The 22,376-nt window shown below is 39.2% G+C and overlaps 2 protein-coding genes across 4 annotated transcripts in view; both read left to right on the top strand.

Moving 5' to 3' along the window:
• The window catches only part of pxn.L (paxillin L homeolog), a 38,344-nt gene extending 16,891 nt beyond the window's left edge, over window positions 1-21,453 (top strand). For 2 of the 3 annotated variants that reach the window (XM_018261548.2, XM_018261533.2), the window contains exons 4-11: window positions 83-222; window positions 4,832-5,033; window positions 5,170-5,305; window positions 12,122-12,292; window positions 12,365-12,538; window positions 12,656-12,737; window positions 14,320-14,468; window positions 16,984-21,453. In XM_018261548.2, the coding sequence (XP_018117037.1) occupies window positions 83-222; window positions 4,832-5,033; window positions 5,170-5,305; window positions 12,122-12,292; window positions 12,365-12,538; window positions 12,656-12,737; window positions 14,320-14,468; window positions 16,984-17,250 (1,321 nt within the window). In that variant the 3' untranslated portion in view covers window positions 17,251-21,453. Of the gene's footprint in view, window positions 1-82; window positions 223-4,831; window positions 5,034-5,169; window positions 5,306-7,826; window positions 8,678-12,121; window positions 12,293-12,364; window positions 12,539-12,655; window positions 12,738-14,319; window positions 14,469-16,983 lie in introns of those variants that run through there. The other variant, XM_018261540.2, reaches the window with a different exon arrangement.
• LOC108716014 lies at window positions 8,905-10,157 on the top strand. Its single transcript, XM_018261549.2, has 2 exons — window positions 8,905-9,168; window positions 9,687-10,157. Exons 1-2 carry the CDS (start codon window positions 8,905-8,907, stop codon window positions 10,155-10,157), a joined length of 735 nt encoding a protein of 244 aa, XP_018117038.1.
• Window positions 21,454-22,376: the final 923 nt, after the last annotated feature.

Below are 22,376 nucleotides of genomic sequence, written 5' to 3'. Positions count from 1 at the left end.
ATATTACCATTTCACATCTACACATTTCAAGCACTCACTTTTTGGTGACTTACTTCCCTATTTCCCTTACCTTTTGCTGCAGTTTTCCCAATAAGCAGAGATCTGCAGAGCCATCTCCTACTGTCATGAGCTCATCATTAGGCAGCAATTTGTCGGAACTGGACCGTCTACTCTTGGAACTAAATGCAGTACAGCAAGCCCCAACCAGCAACTTGTCTGCAGGTAAGAACATAAGGAAAATTACCAATTAAAATATTAAAGGAAGCTCTTTAAAAAACGTTTTACATAATTAAATAAGATTTAACTACAACTTTCCATACTACATAAATTAAACACTTTAAATGGTTTTAATGTTATTTGAAAATGCAGTTAAAGGGATACTGTCATGGATACTGTCATTTTTCAAAATGAATCAGTTAATAGTGCTACTCCAGCAGAATTTTACACTGAAATCCATTTCTCAAAAGAGCAAACAGATTTTTTTATATTCAATTTTGAAATCTGACATGGGGCTAGACGTATTGTCGATTTCCCAGCTGCCCCAAGTCATGTGACTTGTGCTCTGATAAACTTCAATCACTCTTTACTGCTGTACTGCAAGTTGGAGTGAGATCACCCCCTCCCTTTTCCCCCCAGCAGCCAAACAAAAGAACAATGGGAAGGTAACCAGATAACAGCTCCCTAACACAAGATAACAGCTGCCTGGTAGATCTAAGAACAGCACTCAATAGTAAAAACCCATGTATCACTGAGACACATTCAGTTACATTGAGAAGGAAAAACAGCAGCCTGCCAGAAAGCATTTCTCTCCTAAAGTGCCGGCACAAGTCACATGACCAGGGGCAGCTGGGAAATTGACAAAATGTCTAGCCCCATGTCAGATTTCAAAATTGAATATAAAAAAATCTGTTTGCTCTTTTGAGAAATGGATTTCAGAATTCTGCTGGAGTAGCACTATTAACTGATGCGTTTTGAAAAAAACATGTTTTCCTATGACAGGATCCCTTTAACTTAAATGTGACTGACCCCTTCAAAATACAGGTATGGGATTGATTATCTGGAATGCTTGGGACCTGGGGTTTTCCGGATAAAGGCTTTTCTGTATTTTTGATAACTATACCTTAAGTCTAATAATAAAAAAATAAAAAAACATTAAAAATAACCAGTATGGATGTATTAATGCAGTTTAGTTAACCTCAAATTCAAGGTAAGGTGTTATTCTTACAGAGAAAAGGATATCCATTTCAAATCTCTGGATTTCAGATATATAATCCCATCATACCTGCTCAAACATGTTACACAGTGCTTTACAAATACTAAAAATTGAAAAGAGTAGATTTTCACCTACCTCCGCACCAGTGGTTACGGTACACTCAAATACAACAGAGCCTGTCCTATCAGAACAAACAGCAACCAATTCAGTTAGCTCATTACAGCTTGGTTGACTGCCTTTCACAGGGTTCCACGAAGGGTATTATATCAAAGCTATATGCGGGATTGCACACTGCACATTTCAATAAACCTCTATTGTCCCTGAAAGTTAAGTGGGAGAGTGAAGTTGGGGTGCTTGAGGATGAGGAGTGGGAGGAACTGGTGGCCTCTCCTCCCACAGTCTCCGTCAACTATAGAGATAGAATGATACAGTTGTACCTAATTCACAGGGCATACTACTATCCGGCTAAGTTGCACCGTATTTTTCCTGAATCCTCCTCAGAATGCCCCAGGTGCCATGCTCCTGATGCCTCTCTCACCCATATGATATGGGACTGTCCGGTCCTTGCTTTATACTGGTCTGAGATCCTTGACACACTTGATGCGATTATGGAAACCACACTCCCAAGAACAGTGAAAACCTGCTTCTTTGGCATAGGCCTCAATGATATCTTTACGTTCTTACAAGCTCTTTTTGTAAAAGAATGTTTATTTTTAGCAAGGAAGCTCATCACTAGGAAGTGGAAGGATGCCCTACCTCCTTCCTCAGCACATTGGAGGCAGGAGGTTAAATCTCTATGCAACCTAGAGGCCTTGATTTATAAAAAGAGAGGTAGCACTAAGAAGTTTGACAAAATTTGGGATAAATGGCTGGATTGGGTACAGGACTAGTGGATCTCTGTTATTCTGTAGTATGTGGTACACTGTCATGCAATTCCTATGGTTGCTGTCGTGATATTTTTTAAAGTGAAGAATTGCTTATACTACAGATTATGCCTTTGGAAACGACTTTTATTTTTATGTATAACCAAATGTGACGATGTGATGTATTGCATTGTATGTCTTCTAAATTGAGTTCAATAAACCACACCTGAATTCAAAAAAAAAAAATTGAAAAGAGTATTAAACTTAAGTGGGAAAGTAGTGGTGTTCACTTAGATTCTGATGATTGGGAAGAATTAGAAGAAAGCCTCTATCTTCCTCTTATCAGTACAAGAGACAGGCTCATTCAATTTAAAATTATACATCAAACATACTTGACACCAAAAAAACTACAATTTATGGGCCCCTTGGAGCATTCCAGATGCCCCCGCTGCAACTCCCCGGATGCTGATTTCATACACCTTATATGGTATTGTCCAGTAATACAGCAATTTTGGAAAAACATAATGCAGTTTTTAGCCGACGAATTTACTCTACCACAAGTACTAAACCCAGCTACCTGCCTACTCGGCATAACGGATGCTCTGGTTCCCAGAATCCACCCAAGATTATTGATGAGAGCGCTTTTGTTCTATGCCAGGAAAACAGTAGCCCTACACTGGATGGGACCAACTCCTCCTACGATTAAAAAATGGATTAATCTTATTAATTCCCAGCTGGAACTTTATAAGTTAACATATATTGCCAGGGGTTGTCCACAGAAATTCGATAAAATATGGTCTCCTTGGTTGGATTCACCTGCAACAATGACTAAATAAGTCTACTGCGAATTGTCTTTATATCCTATCATGTCTACCTTCTTCTTCCTTCCTTCTTTACTTCCTTCCTTCTTGTTGTTAATGAAAACTCAATAAAAAGTTACTATTAAAAAAAAAAAAAAAATGAAAAGAGAAAAGAACCCCGCTTATAACCAACAGGAATTTCAAGCAGTCCCAAAATTGAAATGTGTTGCCTTAACAGTAATAAACTAGGAAACCACTATGACTTAAACCAATTTCTAGGTATATAAAATAGGGTAAAAAGAGATCAACACACAAAGCAAGGAATTAATGAATATAAGAATTAATAATTAATTAGGTGGGAATGCCAATTAGGGCGTGTATCAATTTCTTATCCTAAAACAATCCCAAAGTATGTATTAATTAAATTAATTAGAATAAAAAATCACTTGATTGAACTAAATAGGTGCTAATCAATTGATAAGGTAGGATCCAATAAATTAATTTGAAAATAACGCTCAAAGCATTTACTAATAGATCTGTTAATAACCGTGTAATACTAGGTGCAGTTCCTAGGTGGTTAAAGTGCTAGTGCAATAAATAGTAATGGTATACTTGAATATCTAATAAAGCAAAAACCTAATGACCAAAACTACGGGTGAGTTAATAATATATAATTCATGGCTAAAATCCGTAATAGAGTAAATTAGAAAACTGGAAAAATTGGATAGAGGGTGGAGCAGGATTGGACTGGAAGTCAAAATAGGCCCTGGCAAGTACACAGAGGCCCAAATAGTCCTCCACCAGCCCAAAAAATAGTGACTGTCTAAGGGACCTTACAGCAGCACCCACAGGTTGCCAGTCCGGGCCTGGGGTGGAGTTGTCCCAAAAGCTAATTGCCTAATCAATTGCTAAGGCCTGGGACACCACAAGTAGGAGGCAGGACAGGCTAACCGGGACTGTGGCCTTGATGTATTAACTTGCCCTAAACTTGGAAGAGAACTGAGCAAACCCTAAAAAGCCACAAATCCACAGCCCCTTGGAAGTGAAGGAAGCATTAAGAGGTTAAAGACCAGAAGGATCACTCCAATAAATTGTAAACACCACACCCCGAGTAGTCCATGACCCAACAGATATAGAAAATGATTAGATTTAAAAGTCAGTTAAAAAAGGAAGAACGCAAAACGCATTGGCGTTCTTCCTTTTTGACTGACTTTTTTAAATCTAATAATTTTCTATATATATAAGAAAATTATAAGGCCCCAGTCCCGGTTACCCTGTCCTGCCTCCTACTTTGCGGGGGGGAGAGAACACATTTTGTGACATAAGCCTAAAGGTAGCTTTAGTTCAGGTGTGGGATCCTTTATCTTGAAATCCGTTATCCAGAATGCTCTGAATTATGGAAAGGCCATCTCCCATAGACTCCATTTTATTCAAATAAGAAAAATGTCAAATAATGATTTTCTTTTTCTCTGTAATAATAAAACTGTAGATTGTACTTGAGCCAAACTAATATATAATTAATCCTTATTGGAGGAAACCACTGCCTATTGGGTTTCTTTATTGTTTACATGATTGTCTAGTAAATTTAAGGTATGAATTCCCAAATTATGGAAAGATGTGTTATCCGGAAGACCCCAGGTCTCGAGCATTCTAGATAACCGGTCCAAAATCTGTACTAGGCAATATAAGCCATAAAATAGATACCAATATACTATCCTTTTTTTACCCTTTGGCAGCCAGAGCAAGGCTGAATAAAGATCATTTCACAAGACTCCAAATTGGGTGTATATTTATGACAGGATGGAAATAGAGCTTGCCACAGATTGCCAAAGGGATACTTCACAGCTCTGTGTTCGCGTATTTAAAATAAATTTAAAATTATTCAAATATAATATTTCAAATATTTTAAATGTCAACTTGTAATTGATTGACAATATATTCTTTCTATCCCAAAGATGATCTAAGCCGAAGCATGCCTCAACCAGTGGCTCCTGTACCACTTTTTAGTGCCTTAGATTGCTCTGGATCTGGTAGTATGAAAAATGTCCAGCCAGCAGCAGAAAAGCCAAAGCGCAATGGAACCCAGGGAATAGAGGATGTCCGTCCAAGTGTTGAGAGTCTTCTGGATGAACTAGAAAGCTCTGTTCCACCTCCAGTGTAAGTATTTCCACCATTATATTGTTTTCTGCTAGTGTGACAAGACCCTGTGATGCTCTGCCTTTCTCTCACTCTGGATTATGTTTAGCCCAGCTTCTTGTAGGCATTCTTTAATAATGATTTTTTTTATAAACAGTCCATCAGTCATAATGCCTCAAGGAAATATCAACAGCCCTCCAGGAGACAATTCAAGTCAACAGCAGACCCGGATCTCTGCATCTTCTGCAACCCGGGAGCTAGATGAGCTCATGGCTTCTCTCTCAGATTTCAAGGTATGGTATATGCTGTCATGTAACTTTTGCACTTTTTAAACATTTCTACAAAAATATAGTCCATGCTCAGCTAGGCTAGAAAATATGTAGAAGACACGTTAAAGATTCAGAAAATTATTGTGCTGTTTTTTGCACTAGCCCTCGCCAAGTCACAGAATGTGTTACTAATTGTTGATAAAGTACAATACAGCAAGCAGTTATTCATATTCAGTTTAAAGCCATTAATCAGTGGCTGTTACTGTGTTTTAGCTTTTTTAATTGTTTAAAAGCGTCTCTCTTGATATTTATACATTCATAAATATTCTATAATAAGATAAAATCCTATGTTTAATGTACACTCTTCTGCAAATAGGCATTTAGAAGAGGGATACTAGAATGTTGTTCACTCCCCAGCCTTAAGGGCAATGATTTTTGTGGTGTTTAGTTTCATGAATGAAAGCCACAAAAATACCCTTTCATTGCAGGGCACTAATATCTCTGGTATGTTAATGAAATCATGCTATTGCCCACTTGCATTTTCAAGCAATTCTGGGACTGACATACTTGCAGAATTTTCAGTGCTCTGAAGGAAGGGTGATTTTAGGCAAGAACACTGTCTGCCATTGCCTTTAAAAGTTGCATATAATATATATAGCATGGATGCCATTTTAGCACGTAAAATGTTAAAAAGCCATAATGGACAGCTTTTGCATTATTTGTCAGTTGTGGCTCAGCTTTATGATCTAAATTTAGTTAGGTATGCAAATAACACTTTGTACAAGCTTTCATGGTAACTTCTGCTGTACAGTTGCACTATATAAATACAAATATTCATACATACATCAGTTGCAAAGGAAAATAATCCACCCCACCTTTAGCCAGTCAATCTGGCTATAAAGCAATATTTCAGCAATCCAGTGTGTGTTTTCTGCACAATCTGTTTGCAAACTCCATTGATTCTTTTTCACATCTGTCTTAGTTGTTTAAAAGTTGTCATTGGGGATAATTTGATAACATAGGTGCTTGAGAGCAATTATTTTTAAGCAGTTTAAGAACTGATGGCTTGCAATGGGTAACTCCAGTGGTAAATTACACAAAACCTTCATATGGAATTCTTACTCTGGTCTGGTCTCTCTGGGCAGCTTTAGTTCTGTATAAGAAATAATTTACCCCCCCCCCCTTTAAAATAGATTGATATTAAAAATCTCTAAGGAGTTCTATGGTCCTAAAAAGGCACAAGAAAAAAAATTCCCCAGCCCACCATTACATTCTTTATGGCTAAAACTGATGGTGGAAGTACCTGTCTCTGTTGCTGACAATTGCCAAAAAAGAGGATGGGCTGAGACTTTGTGTTTAGGGCTGCACACAGACCTGTGTTATAACTAGTCACAAAACTCCAGGTTGACCTCTAATATCCTCATTTACACAAGTTTTTCATGTGATGCAAATCGCAACATGCCAATTATATGACATCACTAAGCATAGTTTGTATGAATATAAATTACAGCATATCCAGCATAACTATTGTGTAATTTACTATATAATCACTGTCACCCTGTTGTCATTTGTTCTAAGAATGGAAGTAAATATGCAGTTACTGCATTTTACCTGTTGACATGTAATAATGTTCCCCATATGTTATAAAGGGCATACGGTTTGCGTACGCGCAGTAACTCATAGCAACCAATATGATTTTTGATTATAAAGTAGAAGAAAACATTTAATCACTGGGGAGGTGCCAAATGTTAGGCACCCCCAGTGATTATAACCACTTACCTGATCCCCCGGGCATGTGCTCCTGTTAGTAGAAAACCGCATCGGCTGTGGTTTACAGAGCAATTCTCTTCCTGCTTCTTCCTACCATGCTCTCAGCCTGTGGATTCAAATCAATGGGGTAGGGAGCAGATTTGCTTCTCTCAGCCTGAAAGCAACTGAGCCTTCAGCCTGTGTTCCCACATCCTAAAAGCCACCAAAAGTGCTACCAAAAAGGTTGGTGCAGTTTTCTGCTAAAGGGAGCACTGGCCTTGGGTGCTCAATATTTGGCACCCCCCAGTGATTGAACAATTTATTCTCCAGGTTACCTGTAAGGGTGGTGACACACGCTAAGATTAGGGGAGATTAGTCGCCCAGTGACTTCTTCTGGCGGCTAATCTCCCCTTAATGCTTTCCGCTGGCTAGAATGTAAATCGCTGGCGGGATGGCACTCAGAATGCTTTGTTTTCTGAAATCGCCTGAAGTTGCCTCACGAGGAAACTTCGGGTGACTTCGGAAAACGAAGCGTTCAGAGTGCCATCCCGCCAGTGCCAGGGGGGGATTAGTCGCCCAAAGAAGAGGCGATTTGTCACTGGGTGACTAATCTCACTGAATCTTAGCATGTGTTACCACCCTAAATGTTACCTGTTGGTAAATATTGGTAAATATGACCTGTTGCAAACTATGCACATTTTTATTTCATAGCCCTATTAATATGAAAAATTTCTGTAGAAATAAGACGATTCACATTTATTGTAATTTATATGATTTTTTCCCCCTTCTTGTGCAGACTTGTCATACATTTTCAGAATCAATTTTTGAACCTTATAAAAACAACTCTTGTTCGTTTTTACCTCCACAATCTCTGGGTGCAACTACTGTGCCAGCCAGTGACATTCATGAAACCAATATCTGCAGCTCTCCAGTTTTTTTGCATATTTTTGAAGAGGAAATATCCAAATCAATAGCCTCTATCGGAAAAGACTTTTTCATGCAGATCCCTGCAAGTGGGAAGGAGAGCAATGTATTTGTACCAGAAAATAACCTGCAGCTTGAAAGCACCCCATTCCAAGCAGTACCTTCGAAACGTGATGTGTCTTCACCAGACTTTGAGAAAAAGCCTGAATTGGAGGAGAAGTGGCTTCATGTATTTTCTCGGGTGCCCAACAAAATAGAAGATTGTGCATTTAATAATTTACTAGATGTGCAGGACAAACCCCAGTATGACATGCAGTCACTAGCATATGACCAAAGCAGTTCAATCACAGTGGAACCAACAGTAAACATCACAGTGGATCAGAAGAGTTTTCCACCAGATACCAAGTTCAGTCAGTGTTTAGTGCCAGAGAATGCAGTTGTGTCTAGTGGAGAAAGTAGTCATGTATGCAGTGTGGAATCTCCTAGAGGCAGTACTATCAGTGGCGAGTTTGGGAGTCCCTTAGAATTTGACTCTCGGCCTGACCCCAAAGCCATACAAGCTTTTTGGGAGCAAGAATCCCAAATAACAGTTTCTCCAGAAGCATCAACTTGTGAACGAATCTCTGCTTCTCGGCAGGCAAGCTCTTTGTGTGGTGCTTTTGCCTTGAGCATGGCAAGTTGTGCATGCTTTCTGTAAATATTCCAAGATGCATGTTGTGAAATAGGAATCAAAGATGACCTGGAAATAACAAAGTTCTTTTGTCTTTGGTTTTTAATGTCTAATATTGTACTATGCTTGCAACTTCGACAAATATATGTCTTTGTAAGAAATGGCTAGTGCAATGTTCAGCAAATGAAGTTTGTTGTTAAAGATCCTGTGTTTTGCTTTGGAAGGTGATTTTGAATATCTCTGTTAGTTGTTGACCGTAATACTGTGCCTTGTTGTTCAGATGAAGTCACTTATTGAAAGAACTAAAGAAATTTCCAATGTGCACCCAATGTATCGTGACCTCTCTCCTCGAAGGAAATTTGGCCCAACCATATACAACAAGAACCCCTCACAAGATCGCCTTATTAAGGAGCTTCATGGACGGTTTGGAATAGATAAACAGGAGACATGCAAGACTCCAGAAGATGATTGGCTGACAGAGGGGGTGATTATAACATCTAGACCTTCTAAAAACATGCTGCCTTCAGAGCAGCAAATTGAGAAGGTACCGGAACAAAGCCAGGGGACGTGTGGCTTGGGCCGTGTCTGCTATACTGGATGGCTTTTGCATGGAAAGGACCTGATGGGATTTTCTCATATTTTTAGATTTGCAGCTGCTGCTTTTTTAGCCTCTCCCTACATCTGTTATCGCCCTATATCATAAATATATAGGAAAGTGGGGTTTCTACGTAACTGCACCCATCAGATGGAAATTGGAGACATATTGCCCTGTTTGCCTAGTTACAGTGAGGTACAGTGAGTAGTTGCACAAAAGTCTGACCTGTCAGTGCAGTTAAGTGCATGATGTTAAAGTGCACATCAGGGACATGATCTTTTGTTGCCTCAAACATTGCATGTGCAACCATTTCTTAAAATAATACTGACCACCACTTAATTATAATTTCTAACCTTTAATTCCTAAATTAGTGTGACAAAGCACATTAACCTCTTGCCTCTATTATTATTATTAGTTTTTAATGAAAGCAGTGAAACCTATTTCTTCTCTTTATTTCCCTCGTATAGATAATTATACCTCCAGATTCTCCTCAGCTTATGAGAAAAACCCTTTCTGTCAATTCATCTCCTCCTGGCACTGTACACAGAACCAGACTTGTGTCAAAATCTACATCCCCAGCACAACCCTCTGCTTGTGTACCTCCTCCACCTCCATTACCCCCTCTCCAGTCCCCTGCTTTCATTCCACATTCCCCTCAACAATTTCCTTCCTGGAAAGCAGCTGGTAATGATTATCAAGATCTGTCAAGGCCTCTTCCTCCTCCTCATCACAAAGAACTTTCCACAACTAGGTTTTTGCCTCCATCTCCTTTGAAAACCTTACCTCCGAACAAGTCCTTCGTCTCTGTTGGCTGTCAGACAGATGATACTCCCCTTTTTCCACCGATCCAGGCAGGGAGTTTACTAAATTTTACTATTAAAAAAAATCCAAGAGCATACTTGAATTTGGTTCTACCAGGCACTTTTGCTTTTGTGTGAGGAAAAATGAATTCCATATTGTTGTCGGGACAGCAATGGTGATTTTTTTTTTTTTGGGGGGTTGCTTTGTCAGATGTCCCATCAAATATTATCATAGTTGTTATACTGTAGTTTGTAATAAGTGGGTTGTAAATGTATCCTTAGTCACTGGGGTGCTGGCATCTGGCCTTTGCTTAGGTTTAACAGCATATGTTAATCACATTTACATATAATGGCTAATAATAGTTTTCATTCAGCACTGCGCAATAAGTTGGTGCTCTAAAATCCATGTTAATAATAATAATTTCTTCATTCTGTTGAGACTTATGCTTTTTCTGACTTGTGATCTCCTTTCAGATGAATTCTCCCCAGATTTGTAGCCCTACATTGTTTACTCGACCACCTTCAAGCCCCTCTCTCATTGATAAGGCAGGTTCCTTCTTGTTTGTGTGCTGGAGATTGCAGTTTTGATGTGTGTTGGGTTGTACTTCCAACTTTGTTGGTTTCTGTTATAGATCTATTGTTACTGCTTCTGAGTCATTCAGAGTCTACTGCATGGTGTTTTTTTGGCTAAAAATCCAGAGGATTATTCCATTTCCAAAACAGTTCTGAAAATATAAGGCCAGCAAACATCAATGCTTGCAGATTTGCATGTGGCTCATTTGTCATGCTTCCAGATATCACTGTTGATCTAAATTATCTTTCCTTGTGCTGGTCCGCAGTCATCTGGGCCTGCCCTTGTGCCTTCATTGTGGCCTCAACCTGAAGACAGCCCTACATTGTTTACTCGACCACCTTCAAGCCCCTCTCTCCCTGATAAGGCAGGTTCCTTGTTGTTTGTGTGCTGGAGATTGCAGGTTTGATGTGTGTTGGGTTGTGCTTTCATCTTTTGTTGGTTTCTGTTATAGATCTATTGTTACTGCCTCTGAGTCATTCAGAGTCTACTGCATGGTGGGTTTTTTTGGCTAAAAATCCAGAGGATTATTCCATTTCCAGAACAGTTCTGAAAATATAAGGCCAGCAAACATCACTGCTTGCAGATTTACATGTGGCTCATTTGTCATGCTTCTAGATATGACTAGAGTTGTCACCTTTTCTGGAAAAAAATTCTGGCCTTTCAATATATTTATCTTTTTCCCTATTAATAACATTGGGAACAATCATCATTTTTACTGGCCAAGCTGGTAAAATACCAGTCGGGTGGCAACCCTAGATATCACTGTTGATCTAATTTATCTTTCCTTGTGCTGGTCCACAGTCATCTGGGCCTGCCCTTGTGCCTTCGTTGTGGCCTCACCCTGAAGACAGCCCTACATTGTTTACTCGGCCACCTCCAAGCCCCTCTCTCCCTGATAAGGCAGGTTCCTTCTTGTTTGTGTGCTGGAGATTGCAGTTTTGATGTTTGTTGGGTTGTACTTCCATATTTTGTTGGTTTCTGTTATAGATCTATTGTTACTGCCTCTGAGTCATTCAGAGTCTACTGCATGCTGTTTTTTTGTCTAAAAATCCAGAGGATTATTCCATTTCAAGAACAGTTCTGAAAATATAAGTCCAGCAAACATCACTGCTTGCAGATTTGCATGTGGCTCATTTTTCATGCTTCCAGATATCACTGTTGATCTAAATTATCTTTCCTTGTGCTGGTCCGCAGTCATCTGGGCCTGCCCTTGTGCCTTCGTTGTGGCCTCAACCTGAAGACAGGGATTTGACTTCCAATTCTGACATGTTCACCAACTCATCTAATTGCTTGGATGCATCTAATGAAAGACCCTCGGTACTTACTGGTATTACTTATGAATCAAGAAACATACATGTTCTAAAACACAGCAGTTTCGACAATTATTCAAAAGCAATAAAATCATTTGTATATTCTAAAAGGTTGATTGTCAGAAGTCAAAAAAAAAAAAGAAAAAGTAAAATGTTTTTGAAATTATGCAACAATTCTGTACCTTTTTAACACTACCGCTGTTTTTTTCCCCCTTTAGATCATGGCCAAGGGAAAATCTGTAAGTAACTCTCCTCCATCGAATACTCCAAAGCCTGGAAGTCAGTTGGATAATATGCTGGGAAGTCTGCAGTCTGACCTTAACAAGTTGGGCGTTGCAACAGTAGCCAAAGGAGTGTGTGGGGCTTGCAAGAAACCAATTGCTGGGCAGGTGAGCCAGTTCTCTGGTATGAGCCAGACTGCATCCCAGGTTTAAGTTGCTAAGCGTATTTTTTTTTTCCAGGTTGTTACAGCGATGGGAAAGACTTGGCATCCTGAACACTTTGTATGTACACACTGTCAAGAGGAGATTGGGTCCCGCAACTTTTTTGAGCGAGATGGGCAGCCATATTGTGAGAAAGATTATCATAACCTGTTCTCTCCTCGCTGTTTCTACTGCAATGGACCCATTTTGGATGTAAGTCAGTATGTAGTTTTGTATACTGTTACTTGGGCTTAGTAATATCCGGTATACGGTTGCTCACTGAATGTATCTTAATACCATCTTTTCTTTTATGCCCCTTCTGGTTAACAGAAAGTGGTAACTGCCTTGGACAGGACTTGGCATCCTGAACATTTCTTCTGTGCACAGTGTGGAGCTTTCTTTGGACCAGAAGGTAACTAGAGTTCCTGAACACTCTTATTAAAGGAAAACTATACCCCCAAAATGAATACTTAAGCAACAGATAGTTTATATCAAATTGAATGACATATTAAAGAATCTTACCAAACTGGAATATATATTTACATAAATATTGCCCTTATACATCTCTTGCCTTGAACCACCATTTCGTGACTCTATCTGTGCTGCCTCAGAGATCACCTGACCAGAAATACTACAACACTAACTGTAACAGGAAGAAGTGAGGAAGCAAAAGGCAGAACTCTGTCTGTTAATTGGCAATTTTCTATTTATGATTACCCAATGGCACATACTACTAAAAAAGTATATTATTATGATAATGGTTCATTTACATGAAGCAGGGTTTTTATCTTTTAATAAAGACCTACATTGTTTGGGGGGTATAGTTTTCCTTTAAGGACATATGTTTCATTTTACATATACAGTATAACCCCCATTTTACATTTTTCAGGGGACCAGGAGAAAATTATGTAAAACCAGGGAAAATGTAAAATCAGGGATATGTGTTAAAGTAACTTTTTCAAGTATTGAAATGATATTAGCACAGCTGTCCGTTATACTTTGAGATACAACATTTACTGTGTTAATAACATTTGCAGTGTTAATGTTACACTATGGGGGGGGCATAAGGTCTCTCTGTCAGTCACATACACAACCTAAAGCAATAAGTGATTGATGCGGGACTGTATAAGGGGCAGACTAATCAGAATTGACCATTTACAGGCAGAACCATAGCAAAATATACATCTGGTTAGTATTTTAAACCGCTATTTCAGTTTTACAGTTTTTGGGAATATCCGGAAAAAATTTTGATGTCAAATCAATTTTGCTTCTTGGGGGTCAGTGACCCTGACTAGCAGATAAGCATTTTAAACTGAAACCTGTAAAGAGGCTAAATACAGTCCCAGACTTCCCAAATATTACATACACCTATGTTAAAACTTAAACTCAGCCTGTCAAATAGGATATATACATTAGTTCTGTATTTGGTCATTTTAATAGTAATAATTAGAAACCAATTTATATCCGCTTTTATTTACCATATCTGATCTTTACACATACTGAGTGAAATGCTTAGGATAGCCTTCCACAAGCTTGTGAACTAGCATTCAGTGATATTTCTGGACCTACTTCCTTTGATATGCTTTTTCCACAAATTGTTAATGGGATTCAGGTCTGGGTTTTGTGATTACCACTCCAATACTTATCTTTAAGCCATTTTGATTAAACTTTGGATGTATGCTTTTAGATAATTTTCCTGCTGGAAGACAAATTTGCGGTCACATTTTAAGATTTTCACTGATGGTAGGTAGGGAAATAATTGAAAAACAATGAAAAGAAGGAAAACAATAGGAAGTTGCAAATTTGAAACTGTAGACGACCAAACTGAAACGGTGCTTAAAATATGTCCTCTCAACAGCATACTAAACTGTTTTTGTATGGAACTGTAGCCTTCAAAATGGCAGCCGTAAATTTTTGGATCTTTATGCAATGTTTAGGGGTATAATTAACCTTTACCCTCCTTTTATGAGCTTCTTGATTTTTCATTCCTACAGGTTTCCATGAGAGGGATGGGAAGGCCTACTGCCGCAAAGATTATTTTGATATGTTTGCTCCCAAGTGTGGTGGATGCACCCATGCTATCTTGGAGAATTACATCTCTGCCCTGAATACTTTGTGGCACCCAGAATGTTTTGTTTGTCGGGTAGGAGTTTTTGATGAATTGTTGTCAGTCTTTTTTGTTTTAATGTCTTAAAGATTTAGAATGTGATCAATGTGCAACATAAATTGCCCTTGCTTATTTACCTTTGGGGTACTGTCAGTTTGGACTGCACTTAATCTCCACTGGTGTTGGCAACAAAACATTCAAAATTACCTTTCTACTGGAATTAATGTAGATCACCAGTGGTACAACATATTCATTGCATATGCATTGCATAGTAATCTGAATTTGCCTTACAGTGCAAATTTGGGGTAATACACAATGCATATGGTCAAAACAGAGTACTCCATTGCAGTGCCCAAGTTTGATGCTATGGTTCTTCTATCTTCTTAGACCTCACTGCTGGTCTATTCTGTATCCACAAACAATTTAGGAAAATTGCGAGAACAATCCAAAAGCAGAATTTTGCTGCAAGGTGCTTTATTGCTGACTACCAAATACAAATGTTTCGGGACTTATACGCCCTTTATCAAGAGAGAGGTTTTGACCTTTTAAACACATCCTACTGAAGTCCCACCCCTGAATGTCCAGGTGAAAGTTCAAAATTCAAAACTTAATAGTATACAGAATTTAGCACATGCAAGAGTATTCAATGTGATAGTACAGTAAAGCAAGATGCACAGTTATGTCCAATCCCAAATATCTTTGTGTTTTGGGATGTAGCATAATACGCATAAAAATCCAAAATTAAAGTGTTCTGCATCATATATCATAAGATTGTAGTGTAACATTATCCAATCTGTGAAAATAAGATCCAATCTGTAAGTAATGATTACAGTACATTATTGCAGGTCTTGAATATAGAAAACACCAGACACGAATTGAAAGTATGGGTAAGATTACCTATTTGCCAATTGCTGTTTGTGATCTATAACAAAAAGTAGGTATAAAAATAGGAATGGTGCCAGAGTAAAAGTAATACTGAAAACCTTTTGGCCCGTACAGCATTAAGACTAATAATTTGTCTGTGCAGCATAGTTAAAAGCAACTTCTGTTATTAATGTGTTTTGATACGCCAGGTAGGCATTTTATGTGCAGTTCCTAGGCGCCATATCGGTGAACTTGTGAACTATTATATTCCTTTTACTTACAGATTGGATCTTATTTTCACAGATTGGATTGGATAATGTTATGCTACAATCTTATAGTGTATGACGCAGGACACTTTAATTTTGGACTTTTCTGCGTATTATGCTACATCCCATAACACAAGGATATTTGGGATTGGACTTTACTATGCATCTTGTTTTAATGTACAATCACATTGAATACTCTTGGATGTGCTGTATACTATTAACTTTGGAATTTTGAACTTTCACCTGGACGCTAAGGGGTGGGACTTAAGTAACATGTTTAAAAGGTCAAAAGGTTTCTCTCTGTGTTATACTCGATAAAGGACGGATAAGGCCCGAAACATGCTGTGTATTTGGTAGTCCGCAATGAAGCACCTTGCAGCAGGAATTTTGCTTTTGGATTGACCTCCTCATTTTCCTAAATTGTTTATGGATACACAATGCATATGGTTTACCACCAGTAATTTACAATATTTCAAGTAGGAAGGTAACTTTGGATGGATTGTCACCCACATGAGAGGAGATTAAGTGTGGGTGACAACTTCCCATCTTCCATAGCCCCTGGTACTTGGAACTGTATGTTAGACATACTGATAGTCCAACTATTAAGGCCAGAGTGGGCTTTCATTCAGAGCTTAAATGCTGTGCTACTGTTTGTAAAAGTGCCCTCCTGTGTTTACTACAGCCAGTTTGAGTCTTAGGGTGAGGTCACATGGGGTGTTTTTACTGTACATTTTTTAAAAATGTATGGTCAAGTGTAAATATGACGGTGAAACCACACTCGCATGATATACATTTTTTAGCCTGTAGTTTTCTTTTCCCAACAAACATTTCTGTTTTTTCTCGTTCCTCACAATTCCCTTCTACAGAATTTAGTAAACTTTTGTGAAAAAAAGGCAAGTGGAACACTATGTAGCTGGACTGATCGTCTATATGTCCCCAGCAGACAACGATGCAAATGCGTATATACACAATCCGTCTCGCAAAAGTTTGGCTGCCATATTCAGTGAAGTGTATTTCCAAACCTGCAGATCCCATAGAGTTTCATAATATGGTGTTTCTTTGACCTATTGATGTTGTCTATTGGCGTTTTTAAAATTGCCCCCATGTGACCTCACCAGTAGCGGTCTGTTGCTGTGTTTCAAGTCAATGAAGCACAAGTCAATTGTAAAAAAGTCCTGAGTTCCAGTGCTAAAAATCATACAAACAGGTGCTTGCCTGTGCCACAGTTTTTGGTGGTGCGTCATTTATTCATGGTTATTTGGTGAAAGCCTTCCTGTGGTTTTGTAACAAGCTAGTGCTGATGTGATTGGCTAATAGGAGCTATCTTCATCAGATAGGGTCCTACTGGCCATCACCGGGATGGAAGTGATATTTTGTTGCTCTGAAATCATGTTTTTTTTCTTATGCTCTTCTTTCCATAGGAGTGTTTTACACCTTTCATTAATGGGAGCTTCTTTGAGCATGATGGGCAACCTTACTGTGAGATGCATTATCATGAGCGCCGTGGTTCTCTCTGTTCTGGCTGCCAGAAGCCAATCACAGGCAGATGCATCACAGCTATGGGGAAGAAGTTCCACCCAGAGCATTTTGTCTGTGCCTTTTGCCTGAAGCAACTCAACAAAGGAACCTTCAAGGAACAGAATGACAAGCCTTACTGTCAGAACTGCTTTGTTAAGCTCTTCTGCTAGGGAACAATGCACTTTTTACTCCAAACATTTCACATACTTAAGTGTGAACAACTGGCAAAGGGGTCAAGGGGATAAGCAATACTGGCAGCATTGATTATAAAGAGAATGTATGTTAAAGATCCCTGTTTTACACACACTCAGTCAGGAGTGGCTCCTTATTAAGTAACTGTTTCTAACCATTTGCATCAGGAAGCTCCCCTACCAGCTCTGTTTTGACACCCAAATACCTGTGTAATGTTAACCAGAAATCCTCATCTTTGGGCATACAGTCGCACCACTGACTGACGCACAAGCAAGGTAACGGGTCATTCATTATACATACCAGGGAAGGAATTTTGTACTATGCAGAAATTAGGGCACTTTGTGTGTGGTTAAATAGTAGTGCTGATTTACTGCTAAAAATGAATCCATTTCCAACCCTTTGAATAGAGAGAGCAGTGAATATGGCAATTTTATGTATATTTGAGTAGACCCTCCCAGCTTGTGTAGTTCTGGGTAAAGCTGCTGAGGTACAGGGCCTGGAAACTGCAGCAATAACATTTTCTACTGACAGGTACTGGTAACTTGTCATCTGTCTGGCAGGTATTCAATACTTGCCACTGGTTTTATAATCAGGAATGCAACCTACTTGCCTTATTAAAAAAAGCAAGATTTTGTAAACTTGGTTTAAACTCATTTCATTCAGTTTTATTGACAAAAGATGCCTTTTTTTATAAGCATATATATGCATATAATACATATATGGACTGAATTATGTTTCTTATTGACTCTTGCTTTGATTAAACCTGGCTATTAACATTTTCATATTTTAAGTGTGGAATTAATGTATTAACAATGTTTGGACATTTTTGATTAAAAAGCAGTATTGCCACTTTAAAGCAAGTTGATTATGCCTGGTGGGGGAAGAAAACACTTATGTGATTATTAATGCCAAAAAACCATCTATTGAGTATATCGGTTAAACATTTGTGTTGCCTCTCCCACTGCATGAACCAATGTTATAATGACATTTTTTGAAAGTGAATAGTCTGAAAGCCATTCTGTTTAAGAATTATAAGTGAACTATGAACTGTGTGTGCATGGAAGTTCTTGGGGCTCGCCGCAACCTGTATTTTTGTTGAGCTTTTCAGCATGCAAAGAAGCACCATGATTATAATGCCAAAGAGTGCGCAGGAGAGTTTATGCCTTCTTTTTCTAAAGATTCCAGAAAAATGTGTTTTTGGAGTATGGTCTTCATTTAAAGATCACGTATCACCCCTCCAAGTTAGGGAAAACCGTTAGGCATGCAAATGGGCAGGGCAAGATGATATGCTCTTCTGTGTACATCCATAAGCCCCTAAAGTTGCAGGCGCATACTAACTTATGGCTATACACAGCAGGGCATGGAGGTTGCCAGTATCTCCAAATAAAAGCCTCATTGACTGCACTGCCTACAGATCAAGCTCTATCAGTCCACAACTCCAGTGGGGATGTATTTTTTAAATTAGAAGCCTTGTATTATGCACTGTATAATTACTTAGCTATATATTTTCATATATACATATCCGCAATACTGCTGCTCCTTATGATATGTATAAATGCAAGTAGAGATGAAATATTCTGTGCACAAAAAAAAAAAAGCTATGTCCTCTGTACTGTGTAAAAGAAATGCATAGATCTGTTTCTCCTACATTTTGCCATTATATATGTGGCTCTATAAAACTTCTCCCAGCAGTCTAACTCGTGTGTTAATGCTAGGAGACAATCGGTCCCTGCCTTACCTTGTTCTATTGTAAAGCGATTGATTCTGGGGCTTGAAGACCCTCTGTGTTCCAGAGAATTTGTGCATGACCTACTGTGGAAAGTAGAAGGACTTCAAGTCCCAGAATTCATCACTGCAAAATAGAACAAGACAAGGGAGGGGTTGAATAAGTCTGTCAACCTACGGGTGAGAACACATGCTACGTCTTGTCACCTGTACGGAATGCATTTTGGGACATTCTGCAGCGAAATACCTGTCCTGCATGCAATGTCCTATGCCTTCGGAATGGCGCATCGGTTGCTTTTGCCGTCACCCATCGTCCAAATCTGCAATCACACCTCCGTCCTGTACCCTCCCTTCTCAGCCTTCTGCTCTCAGCCTTCCCCCCTCTGCCCTCAATCCTCCGCCCTCAGTCCTCTTCCTTTTATTCCTCTTCCTTCAGCCCTCTTCCCTCCGCCCTCACTGCTCAGCACTCCCCCCTCAGATCTCTATTTTCAGCCAACAGTTTTATCCATAAGTTTCTAAAGTGGTGAGCGAGGGCGGAAGGAAGAGGACTGAGGGTGGAAGGAAGAGGACTGAGGGCGGAAGGCAGATGACTGAAGGAGGAGGATGGAGGGCTGAGGGTGGAAGACTGAGGGAGGAAGGCTGACGGCGGAGTTTGTATGAGTGACGGCTGAGAAGGGAGGGTACAGGACGGAGGTGTGATTGCAGATTTGGACGATGGGTGACGGCAAAAGCAACCGATGCGCCATCCCGAAGCCATAGTACATTGCATTGCGGACAGGTATTTTGCTGCAGGATGTCCTAAAATGCGTTCTGTACACCTGCACTTAATCTTCTCCATCATTGGAGTCAAAAGGTCGGCCTTTACATTGATGTCAGTGTGAATCACTGGTGGTAAAACACTGGATTCGTATAAATTACAGGAGAAGGCTCTTGCTTGATTCACAATATCACAGGTGCAAATGTATTTAAGCGTGGAGGAGCTTACTTCCCCTTGGCTTTTTTTAAATCTTTAGCTTGAATTTGGCTTTCAAAGTGCCCCATAGGAAAAAGGTGACAGCATCTGGAATTCCTCTGTGCGCTGAACCAGAAGTCAGCTTCGTACCGATAACCTAAAGCACCTAAGTTGTTTTTTTTCAGTGTCTGCAGCTTAAATTTATGTTTCTATTCCTTCAGAAAGCTTTGGGGGTAATGATGTTAGCATATATTTAAGCTGCAGAAGCTGAAAAAGCTTTGGTGCGTTAGGTTATTGGTAGGAAGCGGAATTCAAGCTGCCATCGCCTTTCTCCTGTGGGGGAAAGTCAAATTCAAGCTGAAGATTTAAAAAAAATCCAAGGGAAAGTAAGCCTTATTATTATACAAAATGCAAAAAGGAAAAGTTATGGGAGCACTCCATGACTAAATAAAAATATACTAAAATACAATGGAAGTGCTACTGATCTATTATCTATTATTATAGCAGTTTTGGGGGGAAATTAAGCATTCAAAAAAATTGGTATTACTGTTCCTTTAAGGCTGGGCAACAAAATGTAGCACGTGCCAATACCTTAGCGCAGTGGCCGACCTGAGATAAAAATGGACGACTGTGGCCAGCAAATCTCCCGAAAATGTGTCTCCGTTGAAAGTAAATCGCCTGTGGTAAAACAAATGCATCGCACATAAATAATCGCAGGTGACAAATCTCCCTGTCGGCCACTGTCCTTAAGGTGCTAAGAAATGGTCGATCATTGTTTCCTTTCAATCTGTGGAATCAGAATCACACAAACCTTTTCAACATACCCTCAGTCTGCAGCCTGATTAGTCAAATATATAAAAAACTGACCAATATGTGGCCAGCTTTAGAAAACTGCTGAATAAATGCAAAAAGTTCATTTTAAGGTGCCTGCCCTCCTGGATGCAATTGACACAACTTTGCCTGTAAAAACTCCTGTCTTGAGCTTGTTGTTTTTCAACAATGTTTGCTTGTAAAACTTGTTTCTATACTGTACAATGCATTGACGAGGTTATATTGAACACTCCAATTTTGTTGTTATTTTTTTATGTCACAATGGTTTAAAATTACATCCATCGTCATTTCAAAATGTTAAATGCATAAAAGCACCTTCAGTATATGTTCTGAAAATAACTGGTCCACATTATTGGTAAATTCATTTCATGCACCGCTTTTCTTCAGAACTGTCGTGACACTAGTGATTTGTACAGTCATGCGACGGAAAAGCAAAAAGGAGCCTCCAGCTTGGATCTATCATCTCAGAATGTTTAGGTTGATTGTTAACGTGATTCTCTCTGTTGGTTTAACTTTGTTACTGCTGCACATTACTGGTGCTTCAAAGTTGTGACCACAACTGTGAGATTTGCTAAACGCAATTTGCATTGTAACCAGCTTAATGAACTTTTTGACACTTTTTTTTTTTCATCCAATAATGGCAATAAAATTTACAATCATTTGTTTTACTGAATCTATTCTTTACATGTTTTTTGTTTTGTTAATTCTGTGCAGTTATATAGATTGTGACATACATGATACAGAAAAAAATATTTCAGGATTCACACAGTTGGCTATTGTACCAAAGAAAACCCAAAATATTGCAGGATTATCTTACCTTTGGCTAGTACTGAAAACAAAGTTTTACAAAAAGCACTTTTACTATGTAAATTAAAATTAGAGCAATTTGGCGGTCTGCATAGCTTAAGTCCCAAAGAAAATGGGCAAGGAAACCTGCCTAGATTGATAGCTCACTATAATAACTGACTTATGATTAGTTGTTACAGAGTTTGCTGCTCTCCCTTTTTCTGCACTGCCCCTTGCCTGGATCAATCCATCTCTAGCCTTAGGGTAGGGGCACACAGAACAGGAGCAGAGGAACAGTGGAGATCGGATTCTCAGCCTCCATTTCTCTGCAAGCCGAGATCCACAATCATCTCGCCCTAGCTTAAGGGTAGGGGCACACTGGGTGATTCGGGGAGATTAAGTTACCCGGCGACTAATCGCCTCGTCTTTGCGGCGATTAATCTCCCCAAACGCCTTCCCTCTGTCTTGTGCCGGCTATAATGAAAAGTCACCTGCGGCATGGCATACGCAGCGCTTCGTATTCAGGAGTCTTCCCGAAACACCCAGTGTGCCCCTACCCTTAAGCTCGGGCCAGATGATCGTCTGAAAATTCAGACGTTTACTGTCAAGATCAGATCTATATATTCCTTTGCTGGTTATAAGCTACTTGCCTTGCACATTCTCTACAGAAGTAGTTTAGCTTTCAACAAAAAATGACAACAGTGGTATGTCTTTCATTTCCTGAGTCCTGGGGTGTTTTCTGAACAAAGATTTTTAGTGAAGCAGTATTCTGTTGTATGAAATGAAATCAAATGTAAAAAAACTGGCTGT

Source organism: Xenopus laevis, chromosome 1L, assembly GCF_017654675.1.
Source record: "Xenopus laevis strain J_2021 chromosome 1L, Xenopus_laevis_v10.1, whole genome shotgun sequence".
NCBI lineage: Eukaryota > Metazoa > Chordata > Amphibia > Anura > Pipidae > Xenopus > Xenopus laevis.
The sequence above is the reverse complement of the archived record's forward strand: the minus strand, read 5'-3'. Positions and strand labels throughout refer to the sequence as shown.

Bases quoted from the DNA above. Each gene is read 5' to 3' on its own strand.
- LOC108716014 (XM_018261549.2), top strand. From the start codon at position 8,905: ATGAAGTCACTTATTGAAAGAACTAAAGAAATTTCCAATGTGCACCCA. The intron at 9,169-9,686 runs GTACCGGAACAA...TCCCTCGTATAG, and splicing joins CAGAGCAGCAAATTGAGAAG to ATAATTATACCTCCAGATTC.